Source organism: Myotis daubentonii, chromosome 17 (genome assembly GCF_963259705.1).
Source record: "Myotis daubentonii chromosome 17, mMyoDau2.1, whole genome shotgun sequence".
NCBI classification, from domain to species: Eukaryota; Metazoa; Chordata; class Mammalia; order Chiroptera; family Vespertilionidae; genus Myotis; species Myotis daubentonii.
In genome coordinates this window covers 10,267,893-10,285,930 of record NC_081856.1, presented here as the reverse complement: position 1 = coordinate 10,285,930, position 18,038 = coordinate 10,267,893, and the positions used below count along the sequence as shown (strand labels likewise).

At 50.4% G+C, this 18,038-nt stretch overlaps 3 protein-coding genes across 29 annotated transcripts in view; 1 reads left to right on the top strand and 2 right to left on the bottom strand.

Moving 5' to 3' along the window:
• The window catches only part of TATDN1 (TatD DNase domain containing 1), a 28,243-nt gene extending 24,095 nt beyond the window's left edge, over positions 1-4,148 (bottom strand). For 6 of the 11 annotated variants that reach the window (XR_009449648.1, XR_009449649.1, XM_059672760.1 and 3 more), the window contains exon 1: positions 4,082-4,148. Coding sequence is in view for 4 of the 11 variants with exons in the window: in XM_059672760.1 (XP_059528743.1) it covers positions 4,082-4,103 (22 nt within the window). In the remaining 7 variants the exon portion in view is untranslated. The other 5 variants (XM_059672765.1, XM_059672766.1, XM_059672767.1 and 2 more) reach the window with 3 other exon arrangements.
• A 32-nt stretch (positions 4,149-4,180) lies between these two features.
• On the top strand, positions 4,181-8,507 carry NDUFB9 (NADH:ubiquinone oxidoreductase subunit B9). The gene is made up of 4 exons (XM_059672771.1): positions 4,181-4,339; positions 5,155-5,347; positions 6,090-6,203; positions 8,280-8,507. Exons 1-4 carry the CDS (start codon positions 4,239-4,241, stop codon positions 8,409-8,411), a joined length of 540 nt encoding a protein of 179 aa, XP_059528754.1. The 5' UTR covers positions 4,181-4,238; the 3' UTR covers positions 8,412-8,507.
• Positions 8,508-11,144: 2,637 nt separating this feature from the next.
• The window catches only part of MTSS1 (MTSS I-BAR domain containing 1), a 134,072-nt gene continuing 127,178 nt past the window's right edge, over positions 11,145-18,038 (bottom strand). For 3 of the 17 annotated variants that reach the window (XM_059672736.1, XM_059672741.1, XM_059672737.1), the window contains 5 exons: positions 16,295-16,414; positions 15,307-15,501; positions 14,064-14,234; positions 13,576-13,738; positions 11,145-12,400 (listed from right to left, as the gene is read on the bottom strand). In XM_059672736.1, the coding sequence (XP_059528719.1) occupies positions 11,640-12,400; positions 13,576-13,738; positions 14,064-14,234; positions 15,307-15,501; positions 16,295-16,414 (1,410 nt within the window). In that variant the 3' untranslated portion in view covers positions 11,145-11,639. The remainder of the gene's footprint in view (positions 12,401-13,575; positions 13,739-14,063; positions 14,235-15,306; positions 15,502-16,294; positions 16,415-18,038) is intronic. The other 14 variants (XM_059672744.1, XM_059672746.1, XM_059672749.1 and 11 more) reach the window with 10 other exon arrangements.

Genomic DNA, 18,038 nt, shown 5'->3' with positions numbered 1-18,038 from the left:
CACTGAGGCCATTTACAGGTGATCCCACTTCCCCCTACAACCCACCTCTTCCCAATATGAGTCAGTCTTTCAGGCCCTAAGTCTCAGCATACTTCAAAGATCTACATTCAGCTTTGGACCCTAGTGAGCATTGGGCTGTAGGGATATACTGCACAGCCACCAGTTTCTTCCCTTTTCTGCAAGAATCTCTTGTGAGCCCTAGCTGGTTTGGCTCAGTGGATAGAGCGTCAGCCTGTGGACTGAAGGGTCCCAGGTTCGATTCCAGTCAAGGGCACCTGCCCGGGTTTCGGGCTTGGTCCCCAGTAGGAGGCGTGCAGGAGGCAGCCAATCAATGATTCTCTCTCATCATTGATGTTTCTATCTCTCTCCCTCTCCCTTCCTCTCTGAAATCAATAAAAAAATATATTTAAAAAATCTCTTGACTTATAGCCCCAAGCTTTTTTCTTTCTGACATATGGTTTGTCTGAGGTGTATTCCTCAGCCTGTAATTAGAGCTGCTTTCTATACTTTGATGAATAGGCTCCATTACCTTAGTTAAGTTTGATGAATGCGTTCAAAACATGCCACCCCAAAATATGCAGCTTTGGCATCTTGGGTTCTTTGAGCTGAAGGCACTTGAGAAATAGAAGGTGCGGGAAAGTTTCTCTCATCTCCCCCTTTCCAGCTAAAAGGTCATAAAATTTCCCATAAGAAAGGTGCCCTTCCTATACCAGGAAGAGGACATTCTTACCACCAGAGACTGAAAGTCAAAGTCATAATGTATCTATACAAACAAACCCAAAATAACCCTTATCTTCTATTAGCTTCCCCTTGTATTTCCTGGCCACTGTTCCACAATTTAAGTCCCTCTGTCTCACCACATCCTCACTTAAGCTTTTGGGCCTAACAGCTTCTTTGAGTCTTCATTTTCCACTTGAAGACTCCCATACACATGAAAAAATAACATCTGTATGTTTTCTCCTATTACTCTGTCTTATGTCTGTTTAATTCTTAGGGCCAGCCACTGAACCTAAGAGGGTAGAAGGAAGTTTTTCCTCCCCTACAGAGGCAAATATCTTCTTTTTCTGGACTTTGATTCACTTCTGTTTCCTATAAGAAGTTCTCCTTATATTGGATGGCCTCTGTGCCTCCCACTCCCCACCCACCTACTCACCTTATTCACCAGCAAGCAAACACTGCAAGGTGATTAAGATAATCAACAAGTTGCCCTGGCCAGGTAGCTCAGTTGGTTAGAGCATCCTCTCAATTCACCAAGGTTGCAGGTTTGATCCCATGTCAGGGCACATACAAGAATCAACCAATGAAAGCATAAGTAAGTGGAGCAACAAATCCATACCTTCCCTATCTCTCTCTCCCCCTTCCTCTTTGTATCTAAAATCAATCAATAACTAAAGCCCTGGGCGGTGTGGCTCAGTTGGTTGCCAGTTCGATTCCCAGTCAGGGGACATGCTCAGGTTGCGGGCATGCAGGAAGCAGCTGATCAATGTTTGGCTCTCACAATGATGTTCCTCTCTCCCCCTCTCCTTTTCTCTCTAAAAATAAATGTTTTAATTATTTATTTATTAAACATATTTTTATTGATTTCAGAGAGGAAGGGAGAAGAAGAGAGAATCACTGGCTGGCTGCCTCCCACACACTCCCTACTGGGGATCGAGCCCACAACCTGGGCATGTGTTCTGACTGGGAACTGAATTAGAGGTCGACACCCAAACACTGAGCCACACCGGCAGGGCAATAAAAATTATTTGAAACAATAAAATCAATAAATAAAAATAATTAACAAGTCAATATAAAGGGAGCCACAGAATGTTCAAAATTATCCTCTAAAAGTATTCAATCTCCAAGCAAGTCCCAAGAAATAAAATACAAGCAGGAACTGCAGTTCGGACAGAATGGGCTGTGGAGTCGGAATTCTGGCATCAGGACTAATTAGCGAACGACCGTGGGTAAATCAGCAGGCCTCTGGGCCTGTTTCCGCACTCGTAAGGGAGGCATAGAATTCCTCCCTTCCAGGATGAACTGAGGCTCAAACTGGAAAATGACCCTGAAAGCATTTTACAAACTGAAAGAGTTATAAAACGTAACTGTTGTTATTATTATTATTACTGAGTGCAGTGCAGATTCTGTAACACGCCAACCACAAATGGGATTTTGGTCAACATTACCTATTCAGGCATACCTCATTTTATTGCGCGTCACAGATGTTATGTGTTTTACAAATGGAAGGCAAGAACCTCCACCAGAAAGTGATTGACTCACTTTACTGTGGTGGTCTGGAACCGAACCCACAATACCCGCTAGGTCGATGCCTGCACTGCCATCCCACCCTAAGTGATTAACCTCTCAATCCAAGACTGCATCATTAAGCAGCCAGATGTAAGTCAATCTGTTTATACTCAGACTCAGGCTGCAACCACGGGAGGGGGGGGGGGGGCAGTCAAAATGCTATTTAACTTGGTCAGAATCTTTTAAATTGAAAAGTTCCTATCAGAAGTATGTCTGGTATCGATAAACTAAAAAAAAAAGTAAAGAAATACTGTATGGCCCTAACCGGTTTGGCTCGGTGGATAGAGCGTCGGCCTGTGAACTGAAAGGTCCCGGGTTCGATTCCAGTCAAGGGCATGTACCTGGGTTGCGGGCACATCCCCAGTGGAAGGTGTGCAGGAGGCAGCTGATCGATGTTTCTAACTCTCTCCCTTTTGCTCTGTAAAAAATCAATAAAATATATTTTTAAAAAAAGAAATACTGTATGAAAATCAGTTTCTATCCAGCTTCAGCCAAAGACAATAAACATCTTGAAAAACTAAGTGAGAGATAGAACTGAGACGGAATGACCAGAATTTAATAAAGGCAAAGTGAAAAAGGACTCCTTGTGATTTGGGGAGGGAGGGCATTGAGGGACTCATGTTTAGCAGCATGTCACCTTACACGGGTCAGTCATGTTTCTTTTCCATTTCTTTCTTTCTTTAGCTAGCTTTAAAAGCAGTACCAGCTTTGCTGTTAAAAATTACTCCCAGCATTAATGAGTTTTATTCCTCAAAACAAAGAGTGAAAAAAAAAAGTTTGCAACCCAAAGAAAACCGCATTTCCTCACTGTGTAGGCTCAGTGAGTCATGTCTTACCACGTTCACCTACAATCTAGGGATAGAGAGGGACAGCAAATGGGGCATTTTTAAATTGTTTTAGACTTGCTTTGCCTTTAGATAGAACTTCACGCTCACAGAAAATACAGGACAGTAGAGAACAAGCCAGATACCACCACATACCAAAGAGACCAGTGGTTCTCAACCTTCCTAATGCCGCGACCCGTTAGTACAGTTCCTCATGTGGTGGTGACCCCCAACCATCAAATTATTTTCGTTGCTACTTCATAACTGTAATTTTGCTACTGTTATGAACTGTAATGTAAACATCTGATATGCAGGATGTATTTTCATTGTTACAAACTGAACATAATTAAAGCATAGTGATTAATCACAAAAACAATATGCAATTATATATGTGTTTTCCGATGGTCTTAGGTGACCCCTGTGAAAGGGTCGTTCGACTCTCCAGAGGGGTCGCGACCCACAGGTTGAGAACCGCTGAAATAGCCAAATCCACAAGACAACCAGCCAAGAAACTCCTCTCTGTACACAGGAAAACAGCTCTGCAAGACACTGGAGTCCCAATCCTCGCTCATGCATGCCCCGCAGGGTCTCCTAAGTGCCGGGCAGTAAATATTCTTACCCCTCGGGTTCCTGCAGCCACGGAGCGGGGAAGTGGCGGGAGGTGCACGTGGGAAGGGGGAGACTACAGTGACTCGCCTCTCTTGTTCTTCAGTAGCTGTGCTTCCTTTTTCCTTTTTATTGATTACACACATGTCATAAGAACCACAAATCATAACGGCGCCACGCGAGAACTTTCACAAACAAGCACACCTTGAAGGCAGCACCTACGCCGAAGAGCGGGCAGGACCGGCGCCCAGCGGCCTCGGGCGCCCTGGCACCTTCAGAAAAGCCAGAGCTCATGCTGGGCCTGTGGCCGCGGCGAGCGGCGCCCGGGGGCAAAGAGCCCAAGGCCCGGAAAATCAGTTTCTTACCCACGAACTTGTAGCGACTCATGACCGCGGCGACGGGCTCTCCTTGGCGGAAGCGGAAGTGGCTGCGGTCGCCCCGCCCTTCCGGCCTCCCCGCCCCCTCGCCGCCGGGCTTCCGTTTCCCGGCAGCCCCCGCGGCCGCTGAAGGTGAGCGGCCGTCATGGCGTTCTCGGCGCCGGCGGCCTACCTGACGCACCAGCAGAAGGTGCTGCGGCTCTATAAGCGGGCGCTGCGCCACCTGGAGTCCTTCTGCGTCCACAGGTGGGAGAGGGCCCGGCGCGCGGGGGGTGACTCCGGGGGAACCGACGGAGGCCGCGAGTCCCCAGGGAGCCGACGTCTCAAGGACTTCGGGGACGGAGGGGGAAGGCGGCCCCTCGGCCCCGCAGACCCGGGTTCGAGGCCCCGCATCGTCGCCCCTGGGCTGCGAGACCTGGAAGAGCTGCTCTCTGGCCCGGGCCTCGGCTTTCTGCTAAGAACGCAGCACTCGGCAGGGAGGGTCGCACCGGGCGGTCCGGTGCCTAAAGCCGCAGTTAGGCCTCCAGCGCTCGCTGAACAGTAGCCGCCTGTATGGCCTCGTTCCTGATACTAATATGTGCATTCTTCATAATGTTGTGTGCATGACTTTCTTAGGTCTTCACAGCAACGCTGAGAGTTAGGGACTATTTAGCCTTATTTTGCAGGTGAGGAACTAGAGACAGAGAGAGTAACTTGCTCAAGGTATTAGAGCCGGTGAGTGGCCCGGCCAGGATTACGGCTCAGGTGCCCGAGTGCAAGCATCTCATCCTCGCAGCTTCCCGTGAGCTTCCTCCTTGTAGCTTCCTCCAGCCCTTTACTACCCCATACACTCCCCCTCCCTCCGAGACTGGCCTGAGAGCATAGTCTTGAGACATAGATTATTCTCGTGGCCCAGGTGCAGTACAAGGTGAGGTGACAACCCAAATGTGCCTCCACTCCCTTATCAGAATCCGGAAACCGCATCCCAGGAGGAGAGCTTCTGGGGAAAACCTCAAAACACTGGGAAAGGTCTAGGCGAGGAGATAACATTTCTCATATCCCCCCAAATCCTTTGGTTTAAGGGACAAATACCGGTACTTCGCTTGTTTGATGAGAGCTCGGTTTGACGAACACAAGAATGAAAAGGACATGGTGAAGGCCACCCGGCTGCTGAGGGAGGCGGAGGAAGAGTTCTGGCACAACCAGCACCCTCAGCCGTACATCTTCCCGGACTCTCCTGGGGGCACCTCCTACGAGAGATACGAGTGTTACAAGGTGCGTGCGGCCAGCCTGTGGCTGGCTCCTCCCGTTCCAGAGTTACCCTGGTAGGGGCAGCTAGATTTCCTTCCCGGTGACATTAAGACTTTTCTTGCCCTGACCGGTTTGGCTCAGTGGATAGAGCGTCGGCCTGCAGACTCAAAGGTCCCAGGTTCGATTCCGGTCAAGGGCATGTACTTTGGTTGCGGGCACATCCCCAGTAGGGAGTGTGCAGGAGGCAGCTGATCGATGTTTCTCTCTCATCAATGTTTCTAACTCGCTATCCCTCTCCCTTCTTCTCTGTAAAAAATCAATAAAATATATTTTAAAAAAATAAGACTTTTCTTTCCAAATTCAGCTTGTGGTATCCTTTTGGCAAAGGAGAATGCTAAATTACTTGGTAAATAACCCATTTTTGGACCTTAAGGTGAACCAGTCTGTATTGGTGTTTAGAATTTCTGAGAAATTCTAGATAATACTTCCAAAGAACATAAACCCACTGGATGTTTAGGGGGCACACGTAGGGAAGGGGTAATGCCAGTTCTTTCTGAACGGGCCGTGCTGTTTTTCAACCCCAGGCTGTTTTACTCAAAGGCATTCTCCCTGCTTATCTTCTGCTGCTCATTGCTTGCTTGGTGTCAAACCGTCTGACACTTGGAGTGGAATAAAAATGCACCTGGAGATTGTCTGTTGTGCAGGACCTGTCAGCGGCAGGCAGATGTATCTTGTGTACTGACGCCATGACTTCCTCTCCTGACAGGTTCCTGAGTGGTGCTTAGATGACTGGCATCCTTCTGAGAAGGCAATGTATCCTGATTACTTTGCCAAGAGAGAGCAATGGAAGAAACTGCGGAGGGAAAGCTGGGAGCGAGAGGTGAGTCTTACCTGCATTTTACCGGGTGGCTTGGTCCACAGGGTCAGCACCTGGAAGGAGCTCAGGTTTTGTCCCACGGACGAGGTCTGGAGTCCAGTTATGACAGTTACTCTGGCCCCTTGCTTCTTAGATATACATTTCTCAGTTACATGGGACGCTGACACCCATCTTCCAAATTCGTTACACTGTTTCCTTCTGGGTTTTCTGGTCTCTAATTTTGCTTTTCCCCTTTTCCTCCTCCTCAGTCCTTTGCCTTTCCTTCTTGTTATGCCCTGTTATCCCTAAACCTTACTCCCCAGCAGTGCCTTGGACCCTTTTCACGTCTGCTTCACATTGTTCAAAGCTTAATCTTGCTGTAGTGTGAAAGATATATTGGAGAGGGTAAGGTGACGAGTGGAGAGACCAACTGGAGGTTATTGCAGTTTATTCAAAAGATTATGGCAGCCAGCACTAAGGTGCATGCAATGAATATGGAGGGAGGTAGATTCAGGAGATAGTTGGAGGGATATAGAGATAGATTGGATGTGCGGGGGTGGGGAGTGAGGGACAGTGAGGATCAAAAATGGTTTCCAGGTTATAAGCTTTAACATCTGGAGTTTGCTGATGGTGTTTATTGAGATAGGAAAGGTGGGGTGTCGGGGCATTCTGATGCTCAGTTTTAAGTGTGTTAAATTTAAGAATCCTAAGACATTATGTGCAGATGTCAGAAGGTGACTGGATGTGGGAATCTGGATGTCAAAGGAGCTTGAAAGACACTTGTGAGCTAACAGTTGTTTTCAACATCAGGGGAGTAGATGAGTCTTGACGGAAGACTAGAAAAATAAAAGTCGCAGGAGCTCCACTGGTCGAGGTCAGGAAAAGGAGACCGAGGAGCACCCGGCAAGGGAGGGACAGCCAGGAGGGTGTGCCGCGGGTCCCGGAGAAAGTGTTTCAGGAATGGCCAGGCCCGTCCTGTCTGCTGAAAGTTACTAAAAGGTGAAACAGAGTGAGGACTGGGAATAATGTGCAGAGTTTGGCTGCAGGAAGGGCATTAATTAGTGGGCGTGACCGGAGCCTTTTCTGGAGGGTTTAGTCACCTGACAGTAGTGAGCAGAGTGAGGAAGAGAAGACAGGAGGGAGGATTCTTGAGAAGTTCTGCTGAGAATAGTAACGAGACCAAGGGATTATTTTCTAAGACGAGAGCTGATGGTGCGTAATTTGGAAGGAGGGAGAAGTTGTTAATGTTGATGAGGGGTGGAAAGGTGGAGGGAGTTTCGAGAAGAGGTGTGGGACCCCAAGCATGCACGGAGGCCTGTCTCTGCATTTGGGAACTGGAGGTGCAGTGATTCAGGGAGAGCAGGAGGTGCACACTGCAGGCGATCACTGGAACCCCCTCTCCCCCGCACAAACCTTCCTCCTCTTGCTGTTGTCTCTGCCACATTGTTAAACAGCACATGTGCTGGAGGCTCAGGTTAACCACATTCCAGGATGAGTTTTTCTGGAGGAGCTTCATAGTCACTGATCTGGAAAGTGGGTCTCTGGGTTTCCTCCTTGTGAGGGCCGTGATCGTCTTGGAGATCCCTGAACTGGGGTAGTTGGTGAATATCAGGCATAACGGCATATTTTTCATGTGATTGTGTGTTGCGTCTTGTCCTGGTTGCTGTTGGGGGAGAGGGGCTTTAAAGTTAACATCCCTAATATGTATGAATTGAGATTTCTTTTATTTTTGAGATTTTTTACTGGTGCTTTTGGAGAACACTTAGCTGAGACACAAAAATCCATTTTTGTTGGGGGAGAGTTTAGGTGGGGAGACCGTAACCAGGGGAACTGAAGTAGTAGTTGTCATGGTTTGAGTTAATGAATAAGGTGGGCGGGAGAGTTTTTCTCAACTTTGCTGTTTTAAGAGCGGGAAAAGCTTTGAGGACATCTTTTCTGAGTTAAGTGTGGGATCAAATAATGCAGGTATGAACAAACACTTCAGTAGTGAGGATCAGACAGCGTGCGATGTGACAGCAGGAACAAAGGTGGCACTAACTGTACAGCTGGGACCGTCCGTTCAACTCCTTTTCTAACTGGTCCCTCCTTGACCCCTTCCAGGTTAAGCAGCTGCAGGCGGAAACCCCAGTTGGCGGTCCCATCACTGAAGCTTTGCCCCCTGCCCGGAAGGAAGGGGATTTGCCCCCACTGTGGTGGCATATTGTGACCAGGCCCCGGGAGCGGCCCGCATAGAGACAGAGAGAGGAAGACACACCACCAGTCCTGCTTGCAAGTGAAATAAGTTACAGAAAATATACACACTTGCCCTAATAAAAATAAAAGGTATGACTGATGTGTTCTGTGTGAGGAGTAACGGGATGCCAGGGGACTGCCGCTGTCTTACAGGTTCCATAGCAGTTGTGCATAGAAAGAAAAGTATGTGATGTGTCGTCAGTCAGTCGTGTGCTTTTCTTCCCCATTAAGTCACATAGGTAGCACATGTTCTTAACAAGGGACAACTGTAGCAGAACCAGGTACAAGGTTTACTCTGAAGATTGAGTCAGAGACTCTAGTTCAGGGGTGGACAAACTTTTTGACTCGAGGGCCACCATGGGTTCTTAAACTGGACCAGAGGGCCAGAACAAAAGCATGGATGGAGTGTTTGTGTGAACTAATATAAATCCAAAGTAAACATTACATAAAAGTGTACGGTCTTTTTTTTTTTTTTTTTTTTTTTTTTTAGTTTTATTCATTTCAAACGGGCCAGATCCGGCCTGCGGGCTGTAGTTTGCCCACGGCTGCCCTAGTTGAAGCCTTAATTAGTGCTCATGTCTGGAAGGAATGGAGGCTGAGAAGAGGTATGCTAATGTTAAGGACTTACGCTACCGTCTTGGTTTTCTGAAGATTCTACTGATGGAATTTGTTTTGATTAAACACCTTTCTCTAAGAAGCACACATTCAGCAAATAAACCTGGAGTCTCAGGAGTGGAAGTTTGAAGGGCAGGGCTAAAGGGTCTGATTTGGGATGAAACTCACTTGCTTTGGAGGCAGTTTTCCAGCTTTGCTTCCTCTACTGTAGCTTGGATTGCCTGCAGACTCAAAACCCAGCTACCTTTCATTCTTGACAACTCGTTGGAACTGCATCCAAATAATTAGTTCAGGCAACTACCGTTTTTAGGGATCAAAATCATCACAAAAATAATGTTCTGTCAGTTTTCTAAGTAAGCTAAGCCTGAGTCTCAGTGCATCTTCTAACATTTAGCGAAGACCAAGTGAATTTTAATAAGAGTTGAAATACAGGACTTTTTTTTTCTAGTGGTTCTTTATTTATAATGTAGGCTGAAGCAATTGTTACAAGATAGAAGGGAAACACATTACACAATTGTTATTTATACAAGTTTAGAACAAAAAACTGCACAGGGAGAGGTCAACTCTCAGTACAAACTAGCAACTAAACCACAATAATTTACCTTTAGAAACGATTTCTTTATTTGTAGCTGTGACACTGCTTTTACAATATGCAAAAACACAAACAGGACTACCCAAGGTGTTTTGTCACATTCTTTCTACAGTAAATTTGGCAACATTTTATATTAAATTTCTTCAGATTATACTAACGTTTAAAAACTAAACAAGTGAAAAGCTGTACCGAGGTACAGTTACATCCATTTATTTCAAAGGTTTAAAATACCACTCTTACCTATTGTAATTACCTTGCAGTGATTTCTGCTTTTGCAAAAACCATCTCAAGCATCATATGCACAATGCATCAGCTACTTGTTAGTCCTCGAGATTGGTGGGCTAAACCACAGGCACTACTGTTGCTTATATTCTGTAAAAGGAGCTTGTTTTTCAAAGAAAAAAAAGCTTAAATAGTTTCTAATAATCATGCCTTTGCTTTAAAGCCATAACATAAAATGTCCTTGAGCAATCACAGCAGTGTTAAATGTTAATATATAGAATTAATGACTATACAGGTACGTTACTCTCACATCCAATGCAGTTATGTATTAAAGCATAAGATTATGTCATTGAAGATAGGAGCCAACAGGAACCTGCAGGGTGTGTGGGACCCACCACGCCCCTATCATCCCTTGACAGGTCCGGTCACAAAGGGGCATTGGCAGCTGAGCCAGCTACTAGGAATTGCTTGCTTTTTCATGTTTACATTCTCCAAACATGAACCCTCTAAATCTACAAGTCCCTGTTGGCTTTAGGGGATGGGTATTTTAACAAATTTAACTTTCACTTAAAGAAGAAAAGACATAAATCCATTCCAAAAAACATTACCTAGAATACAAAAAGAGGGACAGTCTAGTGGTCAGATTCCGAGTGACAATAAATAAATCCTCCTCTCTTGATTGTTTAGCATGAAGCCAATTAAGAAAAACAAGCCCCCGGATTGGTAAACACATTGGCAAGTTGCTGGACACTAAGCTGGTTACTCTTGTTAAATCTGCTCAAGTTATTTCAAAATATTTGGGCTTTTCAATGCACCCAGCCTGCTGGGCACAGTTAAGTAAAAGGCATTTGCTTTATCTAAGAATTCCCTGCTATCATGTTTAAATGTTTTCACATTTTGAAACTGCCTTACCCTTTTGGATGCATCTGGATTCGATGAAAATGGGTATAACAGACAAGTAACTAATGGGGGATAAATTCTATGTCTACCCGGTGGTGGCAGCATGCACAGGATTGGAGGTGGGTGCTGTGTGCAGTCAGGAGGAATGGGAGAAAGGAAGTCCTTAAACACTTTACAGAAACAAACACCGCAGTCCAGTATGGCTTATTCGGATGCATTAACCATGAAGCTACTAGAAATTCAACCTACGAGGCTACTCTTAAATGTGACAGGTCGGCTATGTTGACAGTGCCCCTCCCATGGCCCTCCCCCCAATCCCAACAGCCTACCCTCCAGATTCGTTTCACTCTGAATAGTGCTCATCAACTCTTACTACTGCTTTGCTCATTCAGAACATCATGTACTTAAGTGAAGAGTTTACCTCTTACCTTTTTGTTTGTACATTAAAATAACTTGAATTTGCTTCTAAGCCAGACTTCTACAATGCATCTACAAAAGCTTGCAGGAAAAGAAAAAGAAAAAGATACCCCTTTTTTTTCTGATATTAACTACTTCGTGGTTCCCCTGCCCTGAGCCCTCCCCCCCTTATGCATTTAAAATTTTACAAAGACTTATAAAAAAGTTAAGTGGAATTTGGCACCTTCAGAAAAAAGAAAAATCAATAGGGAAACTAATTTTAAATGTGCAGAAAGTAAGTTGTCGATATTTACAAATTAAAAGATCAAGATTATGTCAGTTACATATGTTGCTTTTAATTCTTATCTAAAGGTGTGGCGTACTTTCCAAAGAGCTGTATTCTGAGTTGCCTACAAAATCTTTTGTTGGATTATAGATTGGAATGGATAAGACAAATTAGGTTTTATTAAACAGTCATTCCCCCCGGCAGCATTCTCGTGAGCCTACGAGAAGCGAGGGGCCGAGCGGTCGTTTGTCATGGTCTTCTTCAGTTTCACGCCCCTTCGGATGGCATTCAGCATGTCTTCTCCCTGTGGGGCATCCCTGGGGCTCAGGTCTGCGGGCTCGCTCCCTGGGGCCCGGCCCGGGGAGGCAGTGGCACTGGAGGGATCCCTCTCCTGGTCTTCGGCCTCGCTCTCTGGGATCGCCTGTCTGTGCTCCTCAGGGATACTTGGCTTCGGGCCTGGAAGGGGAGGGTTGACCGAGGCTTGGCCGCTCCACAGTGAGGACGGCATGCTGGTGACCCCCTGGGGGCCCTCACCCACAGAGGGCGACTCGGGGCTGTGCTCGCCCCGCTCCTCTGGCCCATCCGGAGGGGCTGGCAACACCCCAGGGAGGTCTGGGACGGTTGGGGTCTTCACGGGGATCACGGGTGTCTTGATGGGGATGGGACCGGCTCCGATGGTCCCCCGGCGGACAGAAGGCTTGGTGGAAGGGGTCCGTCGGATGGTGGCAACCCCTGGGGTGACCATGGCAGGTCCGAGGGTGGTGGGGAGGCCAGCAGTGGAGGCCGGGCGCTTGGCTTGGAACATCCGTCGGTAGGACTGGCTGATGTCGCTGTTCCGCGGGATGGTGGAGGATCTGTCAAACTCCCGCTGCTGGTCTGCCTCCTGGTCGCCACTTACCGAGAAATAATCGTCATCTGAAACTGATGATAGGGTTCGATTAGAAACCTCCAAGGCAGCGGCTCTGCTTTCTGATTCTTCTGTGTTGGGAGAACAAAAGGCACAAGAGGCAAGGTGCTTAGCCACGGTCTCACCCACGCCTCCCCAGGCTTCTGTCGTCCTTAGGAACTGGGCGAGTGAGCAGTCCTCGGCGGGACCTTCCTGCTGTTCCCTGATGTAACCCCGGGCGCCTAGCACTGCTGGCGTGGAAGGCACGCACTCCCAGATGGTGGAGAGGCGACATGGAAAACGGCCAGGCTGAGGCACAGCTCCCCGAGCATCTCTAAGGAATGAGGCGGCGGAGAGATTCCCCACGCCCTCCAGTCCAGATCTCAACGCGAGCCACAGCCCCAAACAGACTACCTCAGACCCTGCTATCTCCCTCAACTAACTCCTTAGGCGAGCCCGATGAAGAAGATGGAGGTACGGGCAATGAGTCCCTGAAGACAGGTACACATGGGTTCCATCAATATGTTCCATTTCCTAAAAAATGGTATCAGAGGGGACGGGAAGCTCACAGATTTCTGAATGGCAACACTTGCCATTGTGGACCATATGAACTCAGGGGTGCTATGTACTACAGGGTATTTACAGCACCCCAGCCAGCTGGCACCCCCTCCAGTATTGACAGCCAAAAATGTCACCAGACGTTGCATATGTCCCTTGGGCAGCAAATCCCTTTGATGGACTGCAAACGGTCAGCTATCACAGACCCATTCCAGCTGCTATGCTGTTGGCTTGGGAGTGCCGTGGGGAGGGGGCGAGGGAGGCATGGTGGAGAGGATTTGGCTGGAACAGGTTCGGAGTTTGGGTTTCAGACTCTCATAGACCTTAGGTTCAAACTCTAGCTCTGCTGCGTATTGCATGAATTTGGGGAAGTTACGCAGGCTCAGTTTCCATGTATGTAAAATGGGGTAAAAAGATGTATTATATAAGCGGCTGAGAACATTAAATGGGAAAATGAAGTGCTGAAACACAAATGCTGTTCTCCTTAACAGCATCCGGCTGAGTTCCCATTGAGAACTACCCTGCACCCTGCAGGTGAAAACGAGCTGCAACAGCCAGTCACTGTGGTAGTGGCCCGGCCAGGCAGACCAGCTCTCCCAGGCCCTTCCAAGGTGAAGGTGGTTCGCAGGACTCCCGCCCTCTGCGTCCGCCCGGGGAGGACCTCCCTTTTCCTCACGGGTCCTGCCGGGAAAGCCCAGCTGCCTGGTACCTTGGGAGGGAATGGTGTCCTCTGAGCAGCACGGGGTGGTGGTCTGGGTGCTGTAGCCACTGGAGCACTGCAGCGAGTCCCGGCTGCTCCTCTGGGTGTCCAGCTGGAGGCCCCGCGACAGGGCCAGGGCCAGTTCCTCACAAGCCTCCATCTCCTCGCCAGGCTGCAGGGTGGAGGAGAGACAGACAAGCCAGAGCCGTGACTCCCCTGTCTGCTGTCCCCAGGGCCCTTCCGTACCCCCTCCGAGTGGGGACCCGGTGTTAGTCCTCGTCTGCTCCTGGGAACACCACCTGTCTGTGGGCCCAGGAACAGGAACTTGCTTGGGCCCTACCCAGGCTCTAGAGATTTCGACAAGTCTGATTCCCACACAGGCTTTTCCCTGGGAGCCTCATGAAAACTGGAGAGCCGAGGTCCCCAATGCTGGTCAGCATCTGGCCACCGGCCCGGTCTAGAGGGGCCCACCCAGCGATAGCGAACGAAAGCCTCACCCTGGTGGCAGCGGATACGGTCATGCTCCGTGGTCTCTGAGCCTCCTCGGCAGCTGCAGACGGGCCACCCACGGCGGCGGGTCCTCCGCTGGGGTCCTGCTCCCGCTTCTCTTTGCGGCGCTGTAGGGTGTTCACCAGAGGCTGGTCATAAGGCCCTGGCTTGGCCCAGTCCTACGCAGAACAGTGTGGTCAGGCCCCAGGGCCTCGCTGCCGGGTGCGGGCTTCGGACCTTCCAGACAGCTGCCCACAGAAGGCATCTGGTCCCCTTGGGGGAAGCTCAGACTGGGACAGGTCGGCAGGCCCCTTCTATTCCCTCCCCTGGCTCTAAAGGGAGTGGAACACCCTTCGGGGACCCCCTGGTCACCTCCCGTTTCCTCACATCTGCTCAAAGATTAAAAATCCTCAACAACCGGACAAGTGGCCTGTGGGAGACTCCACTACAGCTACCAGCTGTCTAGGTGTCTGAAGGCACCAGCCAGGGACCAGTCCCTGATGACTGCGCTCGAGTGGAGCGGCCACCAGGGGGCGCTGAGGGAACTGCAGCCACTCCCCCGAAGGCTGACCCTCCACTAGGAAAGCTGGGCCCCAAAAGGCCCTCACAGGGGAAGGAAGGCGCCCGGGGCAGCTGGGAGGTTAGGAGTCTGAGGGGTCCACACCACGTGTGAGGGGTGCAGTGAAGACCTGCTCAAAATTAGGGACCTCCTCTCAAAGCAGAACACCCTGGGGCATCTGCTGCACGTTGGCTTTTACACTGAAGCACACGTTTTCATATAAACAGTGGAGACTAAGAATCAAGTCCGTGTGCACTTCGACGATGTTATTACCATGTCCAGTAAGGGCCTGGGGGGAAAGTCTGGGGAGCGTGGCCGTGGGGGACCCTCCCGGCCGATAACGGGCTCTCAGGTGGCCCCGGAGGCCGGACTGGGACTTGGGACTTGGAACTGACACCTCTGCAGGTCACATCTGTGTCTACTACCCAATGGGGTTAACTCATGTTTAGTAACAGGAGCCTCTCCAATCTCAGCTCCTGGTGGATTTGTCTAACTCCAAGCTGCCTGCCGCTCTCTGGCTCTCCCGGTGGGAATGGCCTTGGGGAGAGGTGTTATGGGGAAGAAGGCAGAGTGTGAGAGGAAGGGGGAGAGGGGAAACCAGGGTGAGGTTGGGGGGACAGGAGGAGGTGAGCACAGAGGCCATGAGAGAGGAAAGGAGGGGAGAGGGGGGAGGAGGGAGGAGAGACACAAACCTTCCAGCTAGGGATCTGAGATGACGGGAACATGCCGGGCCCAATGGTGTAATAATGATTGTAGTCTGGAAGGTGGACAGAGGTGACCCGAGGGAGCAGGCGGGAGGCAGGCGGGCAATGGGGGAAAAGGCTTGCCCCCACGGGCCCCACATGGGACTCACTTGATAAGCTATAGTGAGTAAACCCGTTAGACAACTGAAAACGAAACAAAAAAGGGGGGGGGGGGGGAGGAAAAAAATTAATATAACAGGATGAGTGTGGAGATACAAGATGGCATTGACATTCAATGAGAGGAAGCCCTGGACTTCTGTTGACAAACACAGGCCTGGCGCTCATGGTGAGCAGGACGCAGGGAGGAGCGGGTGCAGAGCGCACGTCCGTTTCCCCGACGCCGGGCCGGGATCGGTGGAGGAAGTGCTGCCCCGCTATCGGAGGACAGTGGGGAACTGACCGTGTCCCTCTGTGGCGCCCTCAATGGTTTTTGAGTATTTAACTCACACAACATCCCCTCGTAGTGCTCATCTCATCTGGCAAACTTACAAACCCTAAAGTGTCTTCCACTGAATCTGTTCGCTGTAGGTGTCTGACATCATCACACTGTTCAGAAGCAGATGCCAAGTCGGGGTGAGTAGGGGGTGGTTTGCAAACTAAAAGGCAGGAAAGCACCTGGCCCCCGACGCGGTGAAATGTCACGCCCAGCGGGGAGGTGGCCAGGAGGTGGGACAGGCGGGGTGGGAAGCTGGGGAGGGCGGGGGATGAGCACGCGCGCTCTGGGACGAAGCCTTCACACCTCCGCGTTCCCCATAGCCCCACTCGCCCTCGGGACGGCCTCACGGTCCTTGTTTGGGAGCCAGACACCCTCAGGAGAAAGCCCTCAGCCTCATCCCGTCCCCAAGCTCTCGGTGTCGATTCTGAGTGTCCAGGTTCCTGCGCCTGTGGCATGAGCGGGGGGCGGGGGGGGCCGTGGTGGCGGACCCCGGTCGGTCACCTTCTCTGTGGAGGCCCAGGCGCCCATGGTGGAGCCTGAGCTGACCGAGGTGGGCGAGCTGCACTCGCTGACTGACTGGCAGGTTTCGGAGGCTTCCGAGGAGGCCGAGCTGGACGAGTTCTGCAGCCGGGGAGGGACCACACGAGGGGACCCACAGAATCCAGGCCGCACGCCACCAAAAAGTAACGGTGAGTAAAAATGAAACAGATGGGGGCGGGGAAGAGCACGCAGAGAGAGAGACAGACAGACACACAGGAGAGGAAGGGTGAGAGAGCAGAGCGTTAGGGTCATTCCTTCCCCGGCTGCACCCACAGGCCGTCGAGCCCTTGAGAAGCGTGAGACCCCAAGTCCAGACGCAGACTGTAAGCGCCCTGGACCCTGACTTGCGTGTCTAGTCCTGAACTGGCACATGGCAGGTGCTCGAACCGCTGAATGGACGAGGGACGACGACCATCTCCTCTCCTCCATGTGCACTGGGTCCCCTGGGGGTGCACTGAGCCCACCCAGGGATCTGCTTTAGGTGTTTTCCTTGTTAGCTGCCAGCTCGGGCCATTTGCTTAAATAAGCCCCGGCCGCCCCGCCAGGCGCCTCAGTGGTTTATTGCTGACTATGAACCAGGAGGTCATGGTCTGATTTCCCATCAGGGCACAGATGCCTGGGTTTCAGGCTTGATCCCCAGTAGGGGGCGTGCAGGAGGCAGCCGATCCATGATCCGCATTATTGATGTTTTTCTCTCTCTCCCCCTCTGGGGAGCACGATCACTCTCCTCCTGTCTTTCACCAAAAGTGCCGGGAGCGCCATCGCGCTCCTCCTGCAGTGTCACTATTAGATGCTAGTAGTTCACTCTTTATGTGGGAAAAAAATTTAAAAACCTTAACTCAAAATGCCTTGGCAATTTTGGCGTAGTTCCTAGGATATTGGTTGGCACTCAAAGGGTTAAAGGAAATCAATACAAACACAAATAAATAAGCCAGCGAGCCCAGCCCCACTGGGATCTACTACTTTCCCAGAAGTGCTCCTGTATTCACTGTCTCGGAGGCAGGACTCGTGTTTCTGTCACCCCTCCCACCGGCCAAGGAAAGGTTCCTGCACAGGGACAGAGCAGTGGCGTTCCCCTCCTGCAAAGGCAAGGGGCCCAGGAGACACCCCGCACGTGCAGGGGGCTCCGTGCAGCCGAAGCCACTCCCCGAGCTCCATTTCGGGTGAACAGTCGGGACCGGAGCCTGAAGGTTTGGATTTAAGTGACATTTCTGCCACTTGTCAGTCAAGGAATCATGGGCTTGATCTTTCTAACCCTGTTTTCATCCTTAGAGTGGGGATCAGTAGCATCTAACAGATAAGACAAAGCGAGGGTTTATACCTGTGTGTCTGTGCACAGCGCGTAGCCAGGTGCAGAGTCAGTCACCATGGGGACGCACCAGGACTGTCTATCTTGGCTCCTCTGATTCCAGCGTGTGCGGCTTGGACAAGGCCAGCGAACCCCAGGGCTGCAGGTCATGCAGCTTTTGATTTCTCATTTTTTCTAAAGAACCTCCTGCTTTGATAGCCTCAGCGGCCCTAGGACCAGACCCTCACCACCAGCACGGGCCCACTCCGGGGCGCACGGGTGAAGGCACACTGAAAGAGCAGAGCTGAGGAAAGTGCGAGAACTCAGCACTGTCTCTCACTCGGCATGTGTGTCTGCCGGGGCGGGGGGTGGGTGGGGGCTGGGCTGTGCTCCTCCCTCCCTCCCCAAGGAAGACAG